The sequence below is a fragment of the Fundulus heteroclitus genome, chromosome 3 (genome assembly GCF_011125445.2).
Source record: "Fundulus heteroclitus isolate FHET01 chromosome 3, MU-UCD_Fhet_4.1, whole genome shotgun sequence".
Taxonomy (NCBI): Eukaryota; Metazoa; Chordata; class Actinopteri; order Cyprinodontiformes; family Fundulidae; genus Fundulus; species Fundulus heteroclitus.
In genome coordinates this window covers 44873380-44898836 of record NC_046363.1, presented here as the reverse complement: position 1 = coordinate 44898836, position 25457 = coordinate 44873380, and the positions used below count along the sequence as shown (strand labels likewise).

Sequence of the window (25457 nt, the reverse complement as noted above, 5' to 3'; positions counted from 1 at the left end):
GAGCGAGAAAAAAAGAGCTGTCATCCGGTTAGAGAGTGCAGCAGAAACTGACTGCAATGGTTTGCGCCACAGAGGCAATGCAAGGCTGCACGAAGTGAACTGAGGTCAGAGGCTGAATTGGCTCCAAGTTTCCCCCCAAACCGACTAAATGCCAGAGAGCTGGAGACATCTGCCGCTGCTGCCGACATGGACTGCTCCATAAAGGTAAGAGGTGCCGCTGGGGCCGCTGCTGGAGCCGCTGGATGCGGCGGGCGGCCACCCACAGCAGACTGCGCAGTGAGAGAGGCTCCCCACTCTTTCCTTCTGCTACAAAATTTCCTCTTCCTTCCCGTTCGTGGTTGTATGTCGGCTCTATAATAACACAACTAACCGCTGCATCTTTACACTCAGATAAAAACACTAATTGGTGGCCGGCTGCGCGCGTAAAAAGCGGAATCTGCCCACGTTTTCGCGTTTTTTCCCCTCTGTCTGCCTCATGAGTGCAACCACGGGCAGAGACACGGAGCGTGGACTCACGCTGAGCTTTTTCTTTGGTTTTATTTTTTGAATTTAACGGAGAAGGAAGGAGTCCATGAACGGATCTCGCAGATGCGCGCAGAGCAGGTGTCACTGAAGGCGTCATGGATCGAACCGGAGCAGGAGGATCCATTCCCAGCTACTAACTGGTATTTCTCAGCTCCTACCTGTCCAGTCCACCTGTTCACCCTCTGCCAGCGGCTTCTTGCTTCTTCGTGTTGAAACTGAGACTCAGAGGCCCGTGGGCCTTTTGTTGCTTCGCGAAAAAAACTTCGCTTTTAAATCGAATTTAAACTTTAACCTACTTATTGCGTAATAAAGGGAAAAATAACCCATCATAAATGTAAAATTTTAGGTTCCGAAGCTAAATTATTCATAGCAAAACTGGAAAGGATGTTTTTTAAATACGTTTTGAAATTAAAAAAAAATCTAACTTTTAGAAAATCTTCCGATTTTCAAACTAATTTAAATATTTCACACTTTTAAAAAATACACGATTTTATTGGGTTGAAGTAGAATAATTTCTAACATTCATTTTTATCTAAATTAAATGCGTGTTTTTTTCTACAAAAACAAGCGCCTCAGATTGAGGAACTAATATTTCACTCGTTTCTTGTTTTCTTTCGGACAAACTTTCATGTGTTCTGACCCATTTCTGGCCTCTAACAGCGGTTCGGTTCGACCGGATTCGCTTTCAGATAAAAATGCGTAATTCGGTTTGTAATTCTGAATAAAATGTGAACTTTCTCCTGATTTCTGGTGTTTCGGTGTCATTCTAACGGTCGGTTGTGGGATTGTTTGCTGGTGAAGGTTAATGATTCTTTTCCAGATGATTTTTCTCCTGAGCTCCGCGCTGCAGATTGTGTTTGCGGGTTATTTTAAGGAGAATTTATGGCTGCAAACGGGAGCGCTTGTCAGGTGTCGTTATCTGAACTCTGCAGGCTTCCTGTCTCAAACCTCAGACTTTCCGCACACATTTCCGCACCCTGGACCCCAGAACACACACAGACACACACAGACACACACACACACAGACACACACACACGCGTACAAAAAGTCAGAAAGGCAACAAAAGGCCGCGCAGAACGGGCCCCTGGACCCACCGAACCTGCCGCTTTGTTTCAGGCCCCGCAGAGAGAAAAGCCCGCAGAAAGCCGCGCAGGCCTTTTGCACACTCAGCTCGCTCAGCCTCTACTTCTGCTTTTTGCGCCATATGGAGGACTGCGCCTTTGCACAACTCCATCTGAGGCCTCCTCGGGCTGCATGTCGCTCCTTCCCTAAAAATCCAGCTTCACGTTCGTAAAAAAAAGAAACAAATCAGCTCAAACGTTTAAAATCTGCGTTAAAATAAAAACACAAAAAAAGGAGCTAAAAAAAAAGACATTTGTAGTTTCTAGAAAAACGCAACGAGGAAAAACTTAAGAGCCCACAAATACTTAAATAACCGAGCTTTTCGTTTTAAAATAAAATTCACAGTAACCAGTAAGAAAACATTCATCTAAACCAACATTTTTATTCAGGTGTGGCTGAATTCCCTGAAAGGCGGCTGAACCAAAAAAAAGTGTCTTTATTAGCAGTTCTTAGTGTGAAAACTAAAGACGCGATGACCCAGAAGTGTGTCACAAACTGATGGATATGACTGTGGTTTCAAGAAGAAAAGTGAACCACAAGCTGAGCTGCAGGCTGAGGAAGTCCTTCCTTTTTTACTTGTAACCTCTATAAATGCAGCTATTTTTGTGGCTTTTCATGCAGAACTTATTTAGAGGCATCAGGGACACATCCAAACACTAATTTATTTAGTTATGATAAAGAAATATGACGTAATAAGAGATACTTTCTGAAGCCAAAAGGACATTTTTATTTAGTTCTCTTTGATACAGAAATTTACTGATCTGACATCTTAAAAACACAAATAGTTTTAAGTGGAGAGAAAAAAACGTCACCTGAATTAGTCTGTTTAGTGTTGAAGTTGGTGAATTTAAACCGTTTTTAGGTTCCTCTCATAGCTTAAATTATACAATGCTTTAATTTTGGATAAATTATAGCAGAAAACAGCCTGGGTAAAGAAATACAGTTTCTTATTTGAGTTATTTGAACAGGACAAGAACGTAAATAAAAAAACAAAAACAAATGCACTGACTGCAAGAAATAAAAAAATAAAAAGTTTTTAAATGAATAAATTCAATTAAACTGCTTCCCAGAAATATAATAATTGTTGATAGAGATGTTTGACTGCTGTGCTGCACTCAAGTCTAAAAGTTTCATGAGCACGAAGAAGATGAAGAAATCCTCCAACATGGCGAGATCTGCTGATCTTTGCCATTATTCTGTTAAAGGAGGCAAACATCTGTGTTGTAAACAGCCTGTGATCGTGTTGAGAGCCGCTGCCGCCGCTGCTGCTGCTGCTGCCGCTTTGGGCAACGGTGCATGATGCAACCTGCAGAGCTGCTGACAGCACAGCCATCTTTTCTAAAAGTTTCCATGCAGGACCTGCTCTTTGTGCAGCAGCAGCAGCAGCAGCAGCAGCAGCAGCAGCAGTGGGTGAAAAGCTGCACAGGCTCCGAGAATTTTTAGGACATCAGCATCTGCTTCAACAGGGTCATGTTTTTTTTAAAAAGTTGTTTTGTGTCACTGAGCAACAGGCTGAAACACATTGAACAGGAAGTCAGTTGTGGCATCAGCGGTCAGGCCACAGTTTGGTATATTTGTATCAGTGTGCAGAGAGAGAGAAGCAGAGAGAAACAGATAAAGGTGCACGGCCTTATTACCCGCCTCACATGCAGAACAAAACACAGGATCCTCGTAACATCGGCAGGAATGAAAGGAACTTGTCAAGTGTTTATTATTCTGGCGAGAGTTTGGTGTCAGAAGTCAGTTTTTATCCCGCCTTCAGGCAAAAGTTTCACTTCTGCACAGAGTAAAGCGGCTCTGCAGAATGAGAGAGAAGCTTCACTACATCAGCAGAAAGAGAAACAGACCACAATCAGTCCAAAACAACAGTCGTTTCACGTAAGAAAGTCACCTTTTTTTTTTTTACGTCATGCAATGGTCATCTGAAAACTGCTCCGAATAAACGCTTTCCTCAATCAGTTTGGTACCAAAGACGAAGGTTTGACCTCTTCCAGAACCTCCTAGAATGATTCCCAGCCCTGGAACCTTTCCTCCATTTGTCACGTTTCAACTAACAGCTTCACGGTAATTTATTCTGTGAAACCGACCGACCCAAACTGGTCCATAATTGTGAAGTGGAAGGGAAATGAAACAAGGTTTCAAAAAGTGTGCTCTACATTGATCATCTCAGAGGTTCTGTGGAGAACATCCAGCATCATGGAGACCAGGGAACCCAGCAGACGGGTCAGGGAGGAAGTTCTGGTCCAGTTTACATCAGGGTCAGGTTCTACAACAACATCCCAGAGTTCTGATCATCATGTGGACCTGGAGAGAGGATGGACCACCTGCAGACCTACCAGGACATGGACGTCCACCTGGACTGACAGGCTGGACCAGGAGAGCATTGATCAGAGAAGCAGGAGGACCAAGGAGGCTCTGGAGGAGCTGCAGAGATCAGCAGCTCAGGTGGGAGAATCTGTCAACAGGACAACTATTAGTGGTGGACTCCATGAGTCTGGTCTTCATGGGAGATTGGCCAGAAGAAGTCCTAGTTGCAGTTCACCTTCGGGTAAAGTAGCTCCTTGGTGAGAACAAAACTGCATGCAAACTACTCTGTTGTGGAAAACACCAAACATCTCTGTGAGCACACAATGACCCACAGTGGAGGCAGCATCATGCTGTGGGGATCATTTTCTTCAGCAGAGGTGATGGATGGAGCTGAATTCAGGACAATCCTGGAACAAAACCTGTTAGAGGCTGCAGAAGACCAGAGAGTGGGGTGGAGGTCCAGCTTCCAGCAGGAGAACCAGCCTGAACAAGCAGCCTGAGATGTTATGGGAGGGTTTAGATCAAGGCGTGTTCATGTCTTAAAATGGCCTAGTCAAAGTCTATACCTGAACGCAACTGAGACTCTGTAGCAAGACGCTCTCCGTCCAATCTGACTCACAGTGAGATGTTCTGTAAAGTGAAGCAGAAATGTCCAGAGCTGGTGGAGCCGCGCCCAGAAGACCTGCAGCTGTGAATGCTTCCCGTTGTGCTGATCTGTCAGAAAATCCCCCAAAAATCCACTGAAGTTGTTGTAATGTGACAAAAGGATGAAAAAAGTTCAGGGGCTTGAACATTGTTTCAGGCACTGTGCGTGTTTTTATTTTTATTTATTTTAATCAGGCATTCAGACGTTGGAAAGGAAGCCCAGACTGCTTTTAAATGTTCTTTTAGGCCCTAAAAGCTTAATGCTGAAGTTCTGCTGATTTCATATACAGGCTGTGTTAGCTCTACTGGTTTTAAACTAAGAACGGCTTTTTTTGGCTCCCTCTAAGCTCTGGTGCGTTGGCTGATGTGTAAAATTTGCTGATCACACCTCTGCAGGATGTTTGAGGCCTGCAGCAGGTGCCTGCATCAAGGCCGAGCGCCAAACCATGAAGAATTAATGAAGTCTTCATGTGCAACTGATGTGAAACAGACAGAAGTGCAGGTTTTGATCGGTGCGAAGCATGTTTTCGTGTCAGGAGCTGCAGTGATCCCACACGCTGCTGACAGCCAGCTTCACTGCAGCGTTCAGGAAATGCCAAACTGTGTGCCATGCATTAAGATGTGGTTTCCAGCGCTCAGCTACTGAGCTAAAATAAAAACAACAACACAAAGAAAGAACAATGCCGTGGCGGCACTTCAAACGAGTTTGTGCTCTCCTTTCTGTCCAATGAACCCGAGCCGAGTTGTTTTCCAGCTTTAAAATGACCCATATTCATACAGCGTGCCTCCGCCCCTCCCTGCCCCCCAATCTCCGCCATTTCCTCTCCCTTGGCCTATGCCAAAAGGTTCCTGTGCACATGGCGGCCCCGTTTCCTGTAGGCCACTGAAAAAGCACGGCACTGACGTACGAGGCCCGAAGACAATGCTCGGCTCCTCTAAACAAACACGCGTTGCTCCCGCTTCTCAATCGGCGGTTGGGGCGCGCATGCACGCACTTAATTTGAGGAGCAGACAAGAACAACAGGCCCGGTTGCTTAAGAGGGCGGGATGGAAGTGCCATCTTAGGGTGGTTTTTGGAGGCCTCTGTGTTCAGAGGAACACAGGAAGACGGAGTTAAATCTGAATTAGACTCCACCTTGAGCTTGCACCCCTCCCCCGCAGCAACCCCGATCCTAACGACAAAATAAAACTGTGGTTAAGGTTACTGATGTCATGTGAGATTAGACAACCTCCTGGCTGCCTTCGCACTATTTCTGAACGCTACATTTCTCACTTTGCTGCTCAGAGCTTTTCTTAGACGCTCAAAAACCTCCCGTAGCTGCAGTTGTTTAAGCTAAACATGCAACGCTTTTAATCGGAGGTTTAAGCGTCGTATGCAGTTTTCTTAGCAAAGCAAATAAAGTTTGTCTGTTTTAAATATTGTCCAACTCAGAGGGAAAAGATTATAAGACGACATTACAATGGATATGATGATATTCTGGTAGCTTCAGGCTTTTCAGATGCACCAAGTAACAACAAAGGCCACCCTTTGATGGTCCAAGTCCTCCAGAATGTAGATCAGTACAAATTTATCTGATTTAGTTCATTTCAATACAACCAAAAACTGTGATGTTTCTACTGAAGTCCAGCTTCCCACAGTCCCTCCATCGTCTGTCTCCTCCGGTTCTTTCCCGGTTCTGGTGGAGCGCTGGTTGCCTCAGCAGAAATATTTTCAAGTCTCTTCTGCTTTGTCTGAAAAACCTCTAAATTTAGTGACTGATTGTCTAAAATCCAATTACAATCTGAAGACCTTGCTCTATGGAACTAAGGTTCTTCGTTCTTAAGTCTTGAAAGTTCCTGCGTGTCCAGCAGCCAGATTTAGCTCAAGTCCATCAGATTTAAATGTTTCTGGTGAAACGGTTTCACCACGGAGAACCAAGGGCTCCACCCTGGTGTCCAGGACGCGGTTCCATAACGGGTCCTAAAGATCCGCTTCTTCTTTCAGGGTCATCGCTCGTTGTTCGGTCGGCGGGTAAAACTCAAACCAACTGATCCAGGGTGGGAAAACAGGGCGACATTTGGTTACATGTGGTGGATCCAAATAAGCTTCAACATTTTTTAAATATTGTTTCAAGACCAATAAAAATATTTCTCTACATTTGTTAAAAGTTAGAATCCACCCATTAAATTCCGCTCATCACAGATCGGGTTGCAGGGAACCAGATCCAGGAGGGAAACCGGGACATTCCTCTCGCTTCCAAGGCCTGATGGGATATCTACTCCCTCCAGGGAGTCTGGGTCTTCTCTTGGGTCGCCTCTTAGTGGGACGTTCCTGAAAAGACTCCAAACGGAGGCGCCCCAGGTGCATCCAGATCAGGACACCTCAGCAGAGACCTTTCAATGCAGAGAAGCAGCAGCTCTACTCTGAGCTCCTCGCCCATCTCTAAGGCTCAGACCGGCCGAGCACCAGGAGCCAAAGCTCGACCACCAGGCGCTGGCTGATGAGCTCCTCCCCCCTGGGAGCCTCTGTCTCCCTTATCCGGGCGAGGCTTGCCCCCGGAATCGCTGCCAGTCTGACCCCCTCCGCTGAGGCCAGTTCACATTGGGAGACTCTACCAGGAGCTGAAGCTCCAACCAGCATAGCCTCAGGATCATAGGGGCACACAGACCCTCCACCACGTTAAGGTGGAGGTGGAGGCGAAATTCACATCGCTTTAAATAAATATACAAAAAGTTTCAGTTATTCGCTGAAGTCTGACTTACATTTTATATCCTGCATCCTGCTGGAGACAAACAGGATCCTGGGCATCGGTTCTCAGAGTTCCCAGAACAACGATGTTCACACACATGTGAAAACAGCAGGACTGGACCTTTCTCTTGTTTTTTTTATGGTTGGTCTTAAAAACAAAAGAACATTTAAACAAAATCTTCATGATTGGTTGGGTTATTTATGCTTCTCACTTTTTCTACTCAGAAGCTGAATTATTGAAGTTCCACATTGGAAAAATGATCAGAAAAGTGCCACAAAGTCTGACTTCTCAGTGGGAAAGTCGGAGGTTTCTCACCAAAAACAAACTCAAAATGCAGTACGGCTTCTTTGCATCAAACCAGTGCAGTAAAAACCTCAGATTTAAAAAATGAATCTTCCACACATAGAAGCACACATCCTCCTGTCTTGTCCCAGTGGTTTTTCAACTTGAAACCGGAACCTTCCCAGATCCAAGTCAAAGCGTCCCTCTCATCCACTGCTGGTGCCGGCAGGACTTGGAGCTTTCTCCACTGCACCTCCTCCAGTTTGTGAGGAGGCAATGATCAGTGTGATGAAATAACTCAGCTCCTTTAGGGCCTTTAGGCGCTGCTTTGGAGCTCTACACCACAGGTAGTTTTACCTGGAAAAGCCGAAAATCTTCTGAGCTCTGCCCAAGTTGGCCCGCGTAGAACCGGAGGTACTAAAGTTTGAGATGCGTGGTTCTAAGGAACGATGAAAACAACATTAAAACATCACCGCAATGCTGGGATCTCAAGTTATTCTTTCACTTGATTTGTTCACTTCATGCAGAAAACATAAACCGTAACATAATGCCAGGGGCCCCAATCAAATGGACCCATCGGGTCGCCAAGCTTCCTGCACCAGTGAAAGGTTCAGTTATGAAGCCTCAGAAATGTTTCTCATACTAAACGCCACTTTAGGTTTAGGGTCAACGACCTCGCTAATGTTTTGGGGAATTACAAATTTACTGAGAAGCAGAATTGAAGTAAAAACCGTGTCCATCTAGAAATCTAACATGGTGGACCTCCAGGGGTCAGCATCTAAGAGGCAGCATGCTGATGCTGAAAACATCTATCTGGACATCCTCAGTGCTTTTATTAAAATGTCATCAGTAAAACTGTCTAGTAGTCACTTTGCTCTAACAAATCCAACAGAGCTAAATGTGAACCTGAACAACAGACTGAATGCAGTTCATTCAGACCAGCTTATCGTCTCCCAAAGCCGTAACAGTTCCTGCTTTACCAGGTGACCAACGTGGTTAAGAAGCCATGAGGAACAGGCTGAGTGGGACGTAAAGTGACACACATCCACGTCACGACGCGTAAAATATCTGATCTGTGAGCAGCCGGCATGCCGGTGGTAGAAAACGTAGAAAAAACCAGCGTGGAGGAGCTTCTTTAGGGGCTGCAGACAGCTTAACTCAGGTAGATGCAGGTGTGCTCACCTGACGGGGGACACCTGGCTCAGGTGAGGATTAGGAGCAGCGATGTGCTGTTGGAGCCATTTCACTCAGCAGTCGGGTCTCTGAATGACGGCGCGTGTTTTTAATCATAAGTTCGACATCCAGTGGAATCAGCACATGGATGAAGATAAAGCTGACTGATGTTAGCGCTGAAAATCTGTTCTGGACCTGCTTCTCCACGCAGGACATGAGGGGCTGCTTCCTCTGGTTAGGAACGAAGGGGGCGGTACACCCGGGACGGGTGGCTGGTCCATCACAGGGCAACGCAAACCCAATGCATTAACGCAGTTATTTAAATACACAGCAGCCATGTTGGATTTGGAGGTGTTGGTGAGGAACCTCTGATTTAAAGGTTCAGTTGTTTCTTCATCTTGGAACATGAATGTTTGGATACGATGGATAAAAATCTGCCACTCAAATACGACATCTCCTGAACAGGAGGATGATAATGACGTCCAACAACTTGCCTGCTATAAAACCCGGTTTGCTGATAAAGTAATGAAATAGCAGGTAGTTAAAATGCTGGTAGCACGTTCCGAGCGCTAACTCAGGATTTGATATGCATCCAGCAACAATTAACATATTTATTATAATATTTTAAAAAGCCGTGCTTTCCACATGCCGTATTTCTATTATTGGTCTTCTTAGACTCTTGTCAAAGTCAAGTTTCTACCAATCAGAGTAGGAAGTCAACACTAAGTGGGCCTGTAAGCTGGTATTTCTCTTCATTTTATATATTTAATAAAAAAAATAAACATGTTTAACAGCTGAGGTCATACAGTACCGTCTGTGCCGCTGATTTAATGAGATACAATCAGTTAAATGTGCAAATATTTTTTTATTTTAAAATGTTTGGAATTTTCAAATGTCTGAATACAAAAAATGCTCAAAAAGTTAATAATTATCCATAATTAGCTGTTTCTGGAGGCTAAAGGTAACAGCTTGTCGAGACCAAACCAGATTTGTACAGAATTTAAACAACTCCAATCTTACCTCACTTGGTAAAAAATCTAAAATATTCTAGCAGTTTAAGGGATTTTATTTAATATTCTGCCTGGATGTGCACAACACTTGTTTTGTGTGTATTTATATTATGATATACTTATGAAAAATGAGTTTAAATTGCCAGAGGGTTCAAAGTAAATAACACGATAAAACATTTAGTTTGCATCAGCTACTTGGACATTTTACATATAGTTGTTTCAGTCTTAACCTGACTGACGAGCTTTCAGCCTTTGATAAAAGCTGATGTATATTTCCTCAAAATTATGAAACTACAAAAGTTACCAACATTAAACTGCTGAACCCAAGTTGAAAAAGTCCCAACTAGACAAATCCAACTCAATCCCCTGAACTTTAGTTTCTGTAGAGTTATTAAATTCTTCATTAAACCCAGGGAGGAGCCTGCAGCTCCAGAAGACCCCAGTCCCTGCCCTAACCCCTCCAGTCTGTCCAAACTGAGTCTTAAATGAGCCAGACTGTTACCAGCAGTCCATGGCCTTTGAAACGGGTCGCGTCATGATGCCTCTGGTCGGTCATAACAGACAAGCAACAAGGAAACAAAGCATCAGGAAAACCCGTCCGCCCTGCAGCTAGCGGCCAGACTCAAGTAAGACAGGCTTGCACACACAAGCCAGCTCCTTCTTTGCCACGTCACCAAGTGAGACGGACAACAGGCGCAAGGGGAGGAGCTTAGCGGAGCATGTGTGCAACGCTTATTTGATATCCAAATATCGGCTGATTTTATCAGAGTGGTCCACCCGGCCTGCGCATGGCTGCCTCCTATTAGGCGGCCTGATGGGGCAGTGAGGCAGTTCATTTGAAATGAGTTGCTGCTGACTCAAAATGACAAAATGACTCGTTAGCGAAAGAAAGCGCTGCAGCGTCTGGGTGCACTGGTCTGACGGAGACAGCACAAACATGTGTAAGATTCTCCAGAAAATTATCTCATTCAAACACAGATATTCCACAAAGACTCGATATCGGTGGAAAGTTTCAGTTTGACCGATTCTGATCCAAATCTTGCCGTATGATTGCTGCCAGTGATTATTTCCTGGATAACACGAGTTACCTCAGATTGGCTCATTATCTGCATTTATTTAAAGAATAAATGTGACAATGAGTCAATCTTCTTCTTTTAAAGAACCGTTTAACAGAATCCAGTTAGAAGACCTCTCTGAAAGGACCAGGTCCAGAAGATCTCAAACAAAAAGTGTTTTTTTGATATTCCTGAAACATTTAAAAGGAAATTCATGTTGGGGAGAAACTTTTCCAAAGCACAACCATTTTTTAACAGTTTATTTTTGCTTTGAAAATTCTTTTTTAAAAACTTATCAAACTGGTTTAGATGAGAATGGAGGGAAAATCCTGATTTTTATCTAAGTTCAACAGAGAAAAATAGATTTTCTGAAAACAAATTGCACTAAATCAACCAGAGAACGTTGCCACTGACAGTAACTACACTGTAATTTCACCTTTTAGTCCATTCACTTGAAACCCCGAGTTTAACTGCTGAGCCCGACGTTGGTTTCACAGAAAACCCACAGATGCATCGGCACAGCTTCACTAGCAGGTGGCTGGCCGGGCCTCAGGTGACGGGCCGGGTTTTAGCGACACTTTCAGAGTTTTTGTGATGTTTGGAGCACAGCGGGTAAAACAGCAAACATGCTAATTTACAGAAAATAGTTTACTGTAGAGAAAAAAGGGCTCAAAAATCAAGTGAGAAATTAGAAAAGTTAATCCTGGAAAATAAATAAAATCTTAAAATGGAAATTGGAAAAGAGAAATGTATTTTTTTTTAAATTAATTTTTAATCTCCAGTCAGGTTAAATGAAGTATAGGGTCCAAATTTTCCATCATGCATCCTGAGCGTCTGCTGGTTCTGTGTTGGACAGGAAGCGCTTTCTGTGGTGAGTGAAGATCAGCCCATATTCGAGCCGGCCTTCTCAGCAGCGCCTGCCATGCACATGAAGAGCGAGATGACGTCGCCCGGCGGCTTCAACCAGGCCTCCAGGCCCAGTCCCGAGCCCACCGAGTCGGAATGGGTGGGGTCTGCGGCACAGAATCCCGGCAAGAGATCCGAACACGTCAACGGAACCAGGTGAGTCAGGGCCAGGGCCACACGGGGGGGTGGAGGCAGGGGGGACGGGTTCCCCCATGGTCTGGCTGGGTTTTTCCAGACGATTAAATTCTTTGTTTACCGTTCAGGATCCAAACTGAGCTCTCTGATTGTTTCTTTGTTCTTTTTTTAACCCGAACTGAAGGAATATACATCATCTGCGCTGGGAGGAAACCATTGCTAATGTCCTGCTACTACAAGACTAGCTTTCAATTATTTACGCAACCGTTTAAGTTCCTTTACAGATAAAAAGTGGATCAATTTAATATTAAACTAACAGGTCAAATAGTACAACTTTAGAAAACTTTAGATTTAGACTGAACTGAATTAAAAGATGACCAAACGTCTGCATGCGCTCACTTCATTTGATCTGAAGTGCATTCAACTCCACATTTTCCTCTACCTGCAGCTGCAGTTTGCAATTCAACAGATGCTTTTGGGCAAAAAGGACAATTTCAAGCTTCCCAATAGAAAATTCATTCAGTGATTGCATCATCGTCGTCAGACCAAGAGCTCAGGCCCTTCATAGGAAATGTGCGAATTAAACTAAATTAAATGAAATTAAAATGAAAATCTAAGTCAGACAACAAAGTAGGCTATGTGCAGGTGGTGAACATTAAAATGTTAGTATCTAAATTTTAACAGTTAATCTGCTTTAAGTCATTCTATTTAGTGATAAGCAGGCAGTGGTCAACTTCTCAGCAGAAAGGTTTTATTCTGATGGGACCTAATTTTATCTCCTGTCACCAACAGATAAAATTTATGCAAGAGGAAATGCACTAATGTTGCAAAATCTTCCCTGCTGCCAGAGATTAGCAGCCACAGCGGACCCCCTCGGCTTTAACGAGCGGCGGTTGCAGCTATCAGGGCGTTCAGAAAACACCTGAAATCTGAGATCCTGTGGAGAAAACCAGAGTTTCCCGTGTGTCTGTTGCAGCCGGGGCTCTCCGGTGGACTGCAGCGTCACCAAACGTTCCCGGCACATGAGCAGCGACGGGGCCCCCCTGCCGTACCAGGCGTCCTACCCGGAGCCTCGGGTCAGCCCCCAGACCGCCACGCCGCCCAGCAACAACCCCGCCGAGGAGAAGAGGGTCATCGTCCCCGCAGGTGAGGCCAGCCGTCTCACATGAGCCGCCGTCCTGCATCACGAGATGTTTCCCAACGGCTGGCACACAGCTCGGCTTGTGCAACAGCCGTAACTGACTCAGAGTTTGTGTGTCTGATCGCCCTCTGAGACGCACAGGCTGCAGCTTCTAGCTCCTATAAAATGCTCCGGCAGGACGGCAGGGGTCCAACAAACACGTTCAAGCAGTGGGAAAAGTAAAAAGGGGCAGATTTAGATCCAGTGAACTGGGATGTTGGACGTTGGTGTTTTTTTTAATCTGTCCAGCTTCCCTTTTCAGATCTGAACAGAAAACATTTCAATAACCTGAATCGGAAATCTAGAGTTGATGCTTCTGCATAAAACAGGAGTCCTTAAAGCCAATAAATGCACAATCCTTACAATAAACTCATCTATGTCGCTCCTAAATGATCAAACATAGTTTAACATTAGACAACAAATAACCTGAGAAGATACTAAATGTAGTTTTTAAATGATTTGTTAATTTGTTCAGAGCCACCACTGTGGAAGAATTTTGTCCCTCTCTGCTTCACAGAGTTTTTAAATTAAGACACATTGGAGGGTTTTCCAGCACAAACGGCCCGTTAAAGCTCTCAATGTGGTTCAAGCCCGGACTTTGACTAGGCCACTCTTTTCCCGGCCAGTCAGAGGTGGTCTTGTCGGTGAGTTTTGGATCATTTTCCTGCTGCTTCACCTCGTGTCAGCTGGAGTCCACAAACTGAACCTTCTTCATGAATTTTAGTTAGAAAGCAGAATTCCTTGTTCCATAAATCGCAGCAAGTCGTCCAGGTCCTGAAGAAGCAGGGCGGTCCCAGACCCCCTCCATGTTTGACTGCAGCAGCAGGCTTCTTTGTGTGAATTTGTTACCCAGACAAGACGGGACCTCCAGAAAGGTCCACTCATCAGCCTCACCAGCCCACAGAATATGTTCTCCAAAGTCCTGATGATCATCAGGATGTTCTTTGGTAATTGTGAACCAGGCTTTTGTGTTCTGTTAGGTCCCAGTCTGTCCCTCTCTCTTTTAGCTGAATCATGACTTCTGATCTTGATTGAGGCGTTGAGGCCTGCAGAGCTTTAGATGATGTTCTAGGTTCTCCTGGTTCCTCCTGGATCAGTCGTTGATGCTCTCCTGGAGTAATTCTGATGGGTCGGACTCTCCTGGGAAGGTTCTCCTCTGTTCCGTGTGTTCTCCATGTGTGGATCATGGTTCTGACGGTGGTTCTCTGGAGGCCCAAAGGCCGGTAACCCTCAGCAGACTGATAGACGTCAGAGCTGTTGGTTCTCAGCTGCTCATGGATGTCTTTAGATGGCAGAACTATGAGCAGGAATTAGACGAAAAAAACGACTAAACTATGACGCAAATGTTGAGAAATATCATCTGTTTTTTAAGATTTGTCTGGTGAAACCAGACGTACAGCCAAAATTATCAGAGATTACTAATTTGCCTTCATGTCACCTTGAACAAGACGGTCTCTCAGTGAAGTCATGGCTGTTTCTGGGTGAAATGGTTTTCTTATTTCTTATTTATCAGACGTTTTAGTCACTCTCTGCTGTCTGCGTTGTGAATAACTTCTCCAGCCTTCTAAAAGTAATCAGGCCCTCCTCCTCTACGCTGCTTCACACACGCAGACGGTCCTCTGGGGTCGTTTCTCTCTTCAGGTGCAGTCAGGGGGACCATTTCAAGCTCAGATTCACCGCGGAGTCACCAGCGGCGTTATTCTGCAGGATAATACGCGGATGTTGCATCAGGGAGGCGTTCGTTGACCGAGAACAATCAGGAGAGCAGGGTGTGGTCGCCCCGACGCTGCCGTCCAGTTCTGCTGGCCGTTCACATGACGCGCTCATTGTTCGCTTCTGGAAACCAGCGTCCTGAGTCAGTGCCAAAGTATTTCAGTGGATCGAGTCCAGCTAAACACGGCAGTAAAGCGTTTTACTGCGTTTTACCAGCAGAGAGCTTCAACCTCAGATTCCTGGTTATGATCCACTGGAGCTGCTGAACTTTACTGGCTTTCTACCAACAAGGTAGTTTTCATTTACAGAGAAAAATGAAACGCAGCTATTTCTACGAAGCATTCATGCTAACAACTCAAATGCTATTACAGTTCAGTTCAATTACAGTACAGTTTAATTAATAAGGGGAAAAAAAGCTTCAAAACATCCAGGCTTTTTAGAGGAAAGGTATTCACACCCTAATAATTTTTTCGTGCTTCACAGCAGCAGGTTCCATGCAGGCGATTGAGATAACTCTGTTCTCCATCAGCGTGGAGGAATTTGACCCACTCTGCTTTACAGAATTGATTCAGATGCAGTTTTCGAGCATCAGCCAGTTTAGTCCACAGCATCTTCAAATCTTCTGGGTTTTGTTTCTGTCTGTCAGAGTTGGACTGATGCTGCTCAAATGAGCTTCAGCCCAAAAACCGATGGTGGGATATTCTCCCTTAAGGTTCATGGTACCAGCGGTCTCTAAGTGGCCCCAGACCATCATACTACCAACACCATGTTTGACTGATGCGTTCCTTTTGACATTTCACATCCCACCTGGGAAGGTTCTCCACTTCTCCAGGTCTTCTCCGTATGTGGATAACGGTTCTGACCGGTTCTCCTGAGTCCCAAAGCGAGAGAACTGGATTGGTGCCCTTCTCCAGACTGATGGGTGTCAGGGATTTTGTTTCTCATCCTTGGGTTTGGCCATGAGGTGTGCCTTTATCAGATGTTTTAGCTTCATGATGTCAGATTTTTATTTATGTGGTTTCTTGATTCTTCAGGGCTGGGAGTAAACAGGAAGGAGTTCCCCTTAATAAATAAATGTTAAAAACTTTTTTTTTTTGCATTTACTTAGTTTATCTTTGATATTAAAATTAGATAAATGACCTAAAATATTGCGGGGAGGAGGCCCTGTTCACACGCAGACACAAAAACTGCGTTTTCTCAACAGCACTTTGAATCGTTATGGAAAAATGCTTTATAAAAAAACATATCTCCATTTTTTGTGATGTGAAACTGAGTTTTTATGTGGACGCAAGGCCAAAAAGCATAAACATCACTTGTTTTCTCAGATATCTGGCTACATGTAGGCCAGCCCTAAAACGCAGTTTTAGACATAAGATAAAATTCTGAAATGTTTTATAAGGAATTTGTCAGCATTATATGATTAATATGCATAAATATGCATTTAATCTAACTTAAATATCAGAGCCTGCATACTTTTACATGAGTGTAATTAAACATTTAGAGTTTACGTTTACCTGTGATTTATATTCACATTTATTCATTTAAGGTGTTCTTTGGCTCCAAACTGCCGGGATCCTGCCAGGTGCCTAAAATTAAAATAAAGACAACAATAATTATTATTCAATTAGTTTGGGGAATCCATGCACGAAGACTTGTTAATGTAACATTTTAAAACGATAACATATTTAAAACTGATGCTTCTAGAATCTGCATACCTCCAACACATTCTTCCTCCTGCTGACTGGAGAACCTGTCCAGCCTGTAAATAAACGTCTCACCTGTTCTCCAACAGAGCCGGCGGTGTTCAGTAATGAGAGCAGAAAACACGGAGCTGAACGTGGTTTCTGTTTTCACAGCTCGCTCATCTTCAGCTTATCACCAACGTTACAATCAGTATCAAAATCACAAGCATCACTGAGCAGTTTCCGCTGTTATTCTGCACCCTCATGTCCTCCAAACTAATCATGCCTACATAGCTTCTCCTCACAGTTTCTCTGTATGACTCCATCCTTTCTGTCACTTTACTACTGTTACTGCGTCTCAAAATAAAATGAAAACCCAACATGCATGGAGGTAGTTAGCAGGTTCAGCTTGTGAGCGCGGTAAGCTATGTGCATTTAACTCATATTTAAGATAAGCTCAAACCTTTCAGACTCAGGCTGTGCCATTTTAAGGGGAAACCCCTGTCTTATTTACAGACAAAGTAACTACAGTTTATATGACATTTGTTTTATTATAATTAAGAGTCTCTAAAACAGCAAACACAAAGGCACCGGTGTGTTCATGCCGCCCTCCCTCACTCTGCTTCCAGATCCTGAGGTGTGGAGCCAGGACCACGTCCGGCAGTGGTTGGACTGGGCCATCAAGGAGTACGTCCTGGAGGAGGTGGACGTCTCGCTCTTCCAGGCGCTGGACGGAAAGGCGCTGTGCAAGATGACCAAAGACGACATGATGCGGCTCACGTCCGCCTACAACGCCGACATCCTGCTCTCTCACCTCAATTACCTTCGGCAGAGTAAGGCCCGCGTTCCTGCGCTGCAGATAACACTGCGGCTCATCTGGTAGATTTCACAGCTCCTCATTAGTGCATGCTTCAGGTCTGGATGACTCAGCTGCTTTTTAAATTATATCAGCACCAATTTTAAGATTTGCCAAGAAAAAACAGCGTTATTTCATGCATATAATCAAGCATTTAAACTGAAAAGACTTTTGTTTATTGGAAGAAGTTCAATCTAACATTAAAACCACAGTGTGAAGACGTTTACAGCAGCAGGCCCTCTGCCTCTCTTTACTGAGATGAAGCCGTGAACCGCTGCACCGCTAAGCAGGTCTTTGGGCGCTCCTCTTTGCCAGCACACAACTTTTCTACAAATGCACCTTCATGATGAATTTGGATTTTTTTCTGCATGACATCATGTCGCCGTCGCTGCAGCTGATCGAGCTTCTGCAAATCACTGCAACAGTCATGCTCAAGTTGTTTTTCAAGAAGTAGTAACTCCAACGACCTCAGCTGGAGTCACTTCTTCTTGAACCTTTCCAGACTTGCAGACCTGTCTGGACACTTTTTTGAAGATCCAACAGGAAATTGTCCTTCTGTATTGAGACGTTTGCAGAGAAAACGGCTGATTATAAACTACTTTGTGAATGCTGGGTATCTAACAGTTTTTTTTTTCATGTTGTACCTCAGGTAGCCCTACGTTCTCATACTCCACAACTCCCACCACCAACACACCTCCACCACAACCTCCACCGCCCCGACTTCAAGTAAAATCAGGTGAGATTTCCACTTTCGTCACACACAAAATGAAAACAATCAACCCTTTTTAATATTAGCTTTTAAGGTGCTGCAAATGTCACAAACACTTTTTACATGAAGAGATTAAGAAGTCTTCTACACCTTATTGCTTCTAAAAGCAGAGTCCAATCATTGAACCCAGTTTGACATGAGAGTAAGAAAGTCTGCTCTGGTTACATGATGGGTGTGCCTGAAGGATGTGTGTTTGGCCCCCGTTAATTAGCCTCTACATAAATTATCTCCAACAACACCGTTTATATTTAAACCTGCATGTTGGCAGCTGAGAAACTAAGTCCTGCTGTGGTTGAGTGGCTTAATCAATCATGTCAGGTTTAAATATTATCCAGAGTTTTTTTACTGTTTTTTTTTTTTAATCAATATTTGGGACAGATTGTAACAGCAGCATTTTTTACCAGCAGTGGTCCATTAAATTAATCTCTGATTATGAGCATCTTTGGATTTATATCTTCTCTCTGGAAAACATTCAATGTTCAAATCTATTTAAATCAGCCGTGTCTTACTCCAGTCCTCCAGGGCCGGCCTCCTGCCTGTTTTAAATCCCTTCCTGCTTCAACATCTGATTCAAATAAACGATTTACCTTCTCAGTCTGTCATCCAGGTCTGCAGAGGACTGTTAATTAAGCACCCATTAGATTCAGCTGTGTGGAAGCAGGAAACACCTAAAACAGCACACTGGCCCTTGGACCTCAATGGTTTAAATTATTTTGCAGTTTAGAGGTGCTGCAAAAATACTTGTGAAAGGATTGATTTTCCTCGTTTTTGGGACAGACAATTACATCCGATCTTAAACCTAAAGTTAATACTTTATAGCATGATCAGTAATGTCAGTATTACATTCAGCTGCAACAGGAACAGGGTTTGCCTCTTCTAGACAGTGTAAATTATTTTTATTTTTTAAAAATTCAAGCAATAAAGATTTGAAATAAAAAAAAATTTCAGTTTTACCAAAATTAAAAAAATATAAAAATAGTTTCCTGAAGATTGCTGTTTATGTGTATAGATTTGAATCTGGTCCGTTACACAGACATCCAGACCTTAATCTACCAACATCACCATTTAACTTCATTACAGCTTGTTTTTGCTTAAAGTTTTGCTTTTAAAGTGACACAGTTACTTTAGGAGTCTGAAGTTCTGTTTTCATGTTTTTCTCAATCAATGGTGTGGACTTTTCTTTATTTCAACCATTCAGTTTGATTAAATCCAGTTCAATTGAATTTTATTTATGTACCGCCAATTCACAGCACACCTTCTCAAGGTTCTTTCCAAAGTCAGACTCCATCAGATCCTCCAGGTTGGTGAGAAAGTTTCCTCTCTAAGGAAACCCAGCAGGTTGCATCAAGTCTCTCCAAGCAGCATTCACTCCGCCTGAAAGAGCGTAGAGCCACAGTGGACAGTCGTCTGCATTGTTGATGGCTTTGCAGCAATCCCTCATACTGAGCATGCATGAAGCGACAGTGGAGAGGAAAACTCCCCTTTAACAGGGAGGAGAACCTCCAGCAGAACCAGAACCAGGCTCAGTGTGAACGCTCATCTGCCTCCACCCACTGGGGCTTAGAGAAGACAGAGCAGAGACACAGAAAGCTCAGAAGCTCACATTGACCCAGGAGTACTTTCTATGTTAGATGGTAATAGAGGATGACCTGCCTCCCCTGATGATGTCACAGCTAACAGAACGCCAGACCAGGTGTACCTTCTATGAAGAGAAAAATGACAGAGAACAATAAGTTAAAAGTTGGAATAACAATAAACAATGAAAATTGGAGAGCAGTAGGAGAACTAAGCAGAGTTAGAGAAATAGACCCTGATGTCCTCCAGCAGCCTAAGCCTATAGCAGCATAACTATAGAGGTAGCTCAGGGTAACATGAGCCATTCTGACTAGAAGCTTTGTCACAAAGGAAAGAAAGGAAACAATTAAATGTAAAAAATAAAATAAAAAAGTATCCTGCAGATCCATCCATCCATCCATCCATTTTCCAAACCGCTTTATCCCTCATGGGGTCACGGGGGTTGCTGGTGCCTATCTCCAGCGTTCACTGGGCGAGAGGCGGGGTACACCCTGGACAGGTCGCCAGTCTGTCGCAGGGCAACACAGAGACAAACAGGACAAACTATCCTGCAGATGTATTGATAAAATTAATAGAATATTAAAGTAATCTCCATTTTGGCACCAAAGCACGCCAATAACCCTCTGATTCAAATAAAGAACATCCAGTCTGTTGATGCGTTTACGAGCTCAAAAGAGAGCCTAAATCATGACTTCCTTTAATTTTTCATTTAGTCTCTTGTGTGATGTTGAGCACATTTTCTGTTCCTTCTGATTTTATCTAGAAGGTTTAAATGGGCTGTAAATAACCCACGAGAAGAAATATTTGACTCTTTAAAGGTGAATTATTGAGTCTATTGCCTCTTGATGGATCTGACAGACGTTCCCGGTCCTCCACAGACTCTGATGGTGGTCAGTTGGAAGGTTTGCGTGTCCTCTGACGACACCGTGATCTGTAGTGAGAAAAAGAGAGGTGGAGGTGTGCTCTGGTCTAGAAAGAAGAACAACGAAAGACAGAAACGTGTGGGTGAGAGGTTAGGAGCGACGAAGCTGCAAAGAACAGAGTTACTGAAGGTGGAAGAGTTCAAACTCCTGCAACCAACCATCCAAAGCGATCAGATAAAATACTGGATATATTAGACTAAAGTCGTCAGGGAGGAAGACATGAGGAAGGCCAGAGAAAAGGTTCATGGATGTAACGAATGAGGAGCTGAAAGGGAAAAATCAGTGTTTGATCCAGTAAATCAGCAGAAGGCGGCTCAACGCCCTGCAGAAGGTTTACCTGTCAGGTGTAGACCAAGACTCCCCACAGCAGCTCCAACTTCTGCTCAAACCTTTTCTAGATGCCTCGCCAGCGCTGCAGAGTTTCACACGTTTGTGAGCAGAATGAGTAACATCCTGTAAACATATGGCTCATTTAAATATTTCAAAAGGCCAAAGAGATTAAATAAAATCTCACTTTTACCGCTCCGTGTCTTTACATAAGAAGCTGCAGACCCACAGCTTCTGTTCAAACCGCATCAATCTGGATGCTTTTCCTGCAGGATGGGCTGAAGAACATCTTCATCTCAGCCAAGCATTTTACTTCTGGATGATATTTGTAAGACAGAACTTCCCCTCAAGGGAAAGAAGTCACTTCAAAGTTTGCACGATTCAAATTCATGCAAAAGATCTTTTCATAACTGCCACCGTTTCCTGTGAGTCACAGTCTGGTGAGAAATAAAACTGCAAGGAAATTTCTTGATTGATTTAGGGACGTAAGAATAACGTGTTGAGTTTCAGAAACGCGTTCACCGAGTACCTCAAGTGTAAAAAGCTCCAACAAATTTCTGTTGACAAAAAGTGTGACGAGTCCAAAACTCAACAGCCAGTTTCAGACAGGAAACAGCTGCACTGACAGAGGAAACGGGGGCTACGGGTCCTGCTCCTGGGACACAATCCATTTCATCTGCTGGTGGCCCCAAACAAAAGAGCGCTCACCCAAGAAGAAACTCTGGGTCATCTTCAGACCTCCAGACTCTTATCGTTTGGGCCTCCGGTGGCTTCCTTCCTCCTCCCGCCGAGCCGGGTCCACTTCAAACATGTTTGTGTCACCAACATCCAGTTTCATCCTTTTTTTCCCCTCTTTGTGTCGCTGCAGAAAGCAATTTTGATGAGATCAGCCGCAGGAACAGCTGGCCGACCAACACCATGACGGCTGCGGTGCCCAAAGGTAGGACAGCGAACACAGACAGACCACTCATGCATGGACACAGAACCACGATCCACATTTAATACGTCCATCTTTTGGTTTCCAGGTTCTCCGATCGAGCACCAACACAACAGCAGAGTAGCGGATCCTACGCCCAGAATCATTCAAGGTACCAACCACTCACACATCCTTTGATTTCATTAAAGAAAAAGGTCGTTTTTGGTACATGGCGTATTTTTCCCCCCACCCAAATGATCGGGTGTTGAAAACATTTAGCTTTTTGCAGAGGTGTGAAAACTGAACTTAAGTCTCTCTCAGTTGGCAGGTTGTTACAGGTCTCCCTGTCAGATAGTCCTCCTGGCTGTCTGAAGGTCCTTCAAAATCACTTTTTGAAACAATTGAGTTGACATGAGTTTGGGGGTTGAAACCAGTTCATAACGGGTTTAATTTCAGGAATTAATACCGCTGGGATTTTAAATTTTGAGACGATGACATTTAATGTTGCCCTGCTTGCCTGCTTTGCTTCGGCAGCGCCGGCTTCATTTATGAGAGCTCACATCTTCTTGAAATGTGCCCGGCTAGTGATTGATAGAAAAAGCCTGATGCATCTTAACGAGGTGATCATAGTTGCAGTCCTGTCACGGATCAGTGGGTTTCATCTGTTTTTTTCGGGTCTGTTTTTGCACCCGGCCATGCAGCATATTGTGGAAAATGTTGTTTAAAAAGGAGGTAACTGCAGGCCTTCAGGAGGTGATCATCAACTTTATAGCCCAGTCCTCCACTGGTGGGAAAAGCTGCATATTTTAGAATCATCCCACTAGGAATCATTTATTTGTTCTTTGAAACAGTTTTTTTACAGATGAAACTAAAGAAATTAGACAAAGAATCAGGAACCAAAACCTGGAACAAAGAAGTCCTTCATGCATTCATGAGCCTTCTTCTGACAAATGTCAGAGTAAAGGCCTTAAGTAAAACACTCGTCTCATAATAATCAGCGAATGTGAAAAAGCAACCAAGTGCCACGAATAAACTTGAAGAGATATTGAGAAAATCTGAGGAGCCTGTTTAATACCACTGTCCACATTTTAAGGAGGTCTGGCTGCTTGGCAGGAAAATATGGCAGAAAGAGTATAAACTGTAATTCTTCACATCAACCTTCCTAAAGTTTCCATTTAAGAGAGAAACAAAACCAACAAGACAGTTGATCGTTGAGCTGAATGGTTCCAGTTTCTCCTCCTGAATGACGGCACAGCGGAGCTGGAGAGACATTGATAGGACACCCGGGTCCAGACCCAGGACTCAGTAGAGGAACTACATATCCATTCTGGTTTAGGGATAAACTGGAATCCTGCAGAGGGAACTGGAGAGGGGAGAGGGAGGCCTGGGTTTACCTCCTGGATCTGTTCTCCTGGTTCCTAAATCTCAGAACGTGAATTAGTTGGAGGTTTGGAAACCAGGTTCAATTAGGAATCGGCTAGCTTTCCTTATTTCCTGATGAAACAGCAGGTCCAGAATGTGGACTTTGATTAGCTTACATGAACAATGAACTTAAAACCAAGAAAATGTCTAAAAAACTATCCCTCTCTTTTCTGCAGACCCGTATCAGACGCTAGGGCCCATCAGCAGCCGGCTGGCCAATCCAGGTAAGGGTCTTAAACCAGAAAACAGAAAAAAAAAAAACACTAAAATCAAACAAATGAGGCCTTTACACTGTCTGCTTTGGCAAATTGATTGAAAATAAGCCAGAAAAGGCTGACACAAAAACGGAACCATCAAGGAATGGTTCTGCCAGCCTCAGTTTTCACCAAGACCAAGGACCGGCGGAATAGTCGAAAAACCTCAAGTCCTAAAACCCAGCAACGGGTTCTGCTAATCTGGGCCTTTCAGTGATCAAAGCAGCTTCTGATTTCAAAGTTTCAGTCTTATCCGTGAAGGATGGTCCAGTGCTTCCTGGGCTACAGGAGATGATGTAGGAAGCACTGAAGCTCATTTCCCTGACATGTAAAGAATCCATCCAGCTCTTTATCAAGGCTGCTTAGACACTTCCAGGTCATTTCACTCCTTCAGAAACCTTGGACTATTCAGCCGGACCTGAAATCTGGCTTCCATCTCACCAAAGTGACTGTCTGCCCTTCTGTTTCCTCGCAGAAGGCCAAGTCCTCAGCTCCTCCAAGAACCGAACAGGCAAACAAAGTCCGTACAAGCTGCCTGACCCCAGCGCTCACAGGCCTGTGGGTAGGTTTCTGCCCTATTGTTCATCTCCTGCTCCAAGCCACACAGTGAAAAGGTCACATTTGGTGAAAAGAAATTAGCCTCTGACCTGATAGATCTGTGTTCTGTTAGAAAAACTAAACAGCTGTCTGAGGTGCGTGTGGCTTAACGTTTAAAAGCGAGAAACAAAGGAATAAACCCGCTTCAGGTCCAAGTTTAACGTCCCCGTTTCTCCTGGCAGGCTCCGGTCAGATCCAGCTGTGGCAGTTCCTGCTGGAGCTCCTGTCCGACAGCAACAACGCCGGCATCATCACCTGGGAGGGCACCAACGGCGAGTTCAAGATGACCGACCCCGACGAGGTGGCCAAGCGCTGGGGCGAACGCAAGAGCAAGCCCAACATGAACTACGACAAGCTGAGCCGCGCCCTGCGCTACTACTACGACAAGAACATCATGACCAAGGTGCACGGCAAGCGCTACGCCTACAAGTTCGACTTCCAGGGCATCTCGCAGGCGCACCAGAACCACGGCGCGGAGGGCGGCATCGTTAAGTACCAGACTGAGATGTCGTACGTCCAGCCGTACCACAGCCACCAGCCCAAAATGAACTTCATGGGGGGACATCCCGGGCCTATGCCCGTCTCCCCCGGGAATTTCTTCGGCCCCCCGTCGACGTATTGGAACTCGGCCAACAGCCCCATCTACCCCGGATCGCCCATGACCCGACATCCGGCCGCTCACTCTCACCTGAGCTCGTACTACTGATGAGGGGACAATCCGGGGCGGAACCGAAGCGCTGAACCCCGTCTGACCATGAGGCGACGTGACGCTGCGGTCCATTCTCCCACTAGGCATTATCACGCGTTCAGAGCGTTCTGCTCAGAACCAGAACCCGAGAGTTGGACTGAGACCGAACATTCAGGCGGCGCAGTGTATGCATTCAATTTCCATTTCCATTCAGTTTGTAAGTAGTTTTGTTTGATAGCACCTGTTATAAACCGTTTTATGCTTGTTTGTATCACTTCACTTAAAAGAAAAACAAGTTATCGCATTTAAAGATGACTTTTTGTAAAACAATCTGTACAGAATCGTTTTCATGACACAATAAAACATTTATGCATTATCTGTAGCTAAAAAATTGCCTCTTGCTTCTTTTTGTTGGACCATCAACACATTTTCTACGACATTTCTGGTAAAAATCCATCTCCAGCGCACAAACTCAGGCAAAGCTGTAGCCCAACTCGATTAAAAACTGGTTTAGCAAAGTTATGACCAGTTTTAATCATTTCAGATTTCTCCATAATAAAATATTTTAAACTGTGCCATAAATAAATGTGTATATTAGAATAAATCCATTTTTAAAAAGAGGACCAAAGTTCCCTCTCTCTGCATCAGTGGAAATCTACAAACAC

At 44.3% G+C, this 25457-nt stretch overlaps 1 protein-coding gene across 3 annotated transcripts; it reads left to right on the top strand.

Annotated features, from left to right (window-relative positions):
* fli1rs (Fli-1 proto-oncogene, ETS transcription factor-related sequence) lies at positions 1-25183 on the top strand. 3 transcript variants are annotated; one of them, XM_036135511.1, is made up of 10 exons: positions 1-204; positions 11706-11911; positions 12867-13036; positions 17095-17298; positions 17971-18057; positions 21784-21855; positions 21941-22003; positions 23430-23477; positions 23983-24069; positions 24287-25183. In XM_036135511.1, the coding sequence occupies exons 1-10, from the start codon at positions 187-189 to the stop codon at positions 24808-24810; spliced, it is 1479 nt and encodes a 492-aa protein (XP_035991404.1). In that variant the 5' UTR covers positions 1-186; the 3' UTR covers positions 24811-25183. The 3 variants fall into 3 exon arrangements, with proteins under 3 accessions (XP_035991404.1, XP_035991406.1, XP_035991405.1); XM_036135512.1 differs by lacking the exon at positions 1-204 and adding an exon at positions 401-665; XM_036135513.1 differs by lacking the exon at positions 23983-24069.
* Positions 25184-25457: the final 274 nt, after the last annotated feature.

Coding starts and splice junctions, on each gene's coding strand:
- fli1rs (XM_036135511.1), top strand. Junction 17,299..17,970: donor CCTCAATTACCTTCGGCAGA/GTAAGGCCCGCG, acceptor GTTGTACCTCAG/GTAGCCCTACGTTCTCATAC. Junction 24,070..24,286: donor CAGCGCTCACAGGCCTGTGG/GTAGGTTTCTGC, acceptor TTCTCCTGGCAG/GCTCCGGTCAGATCCAGCTG.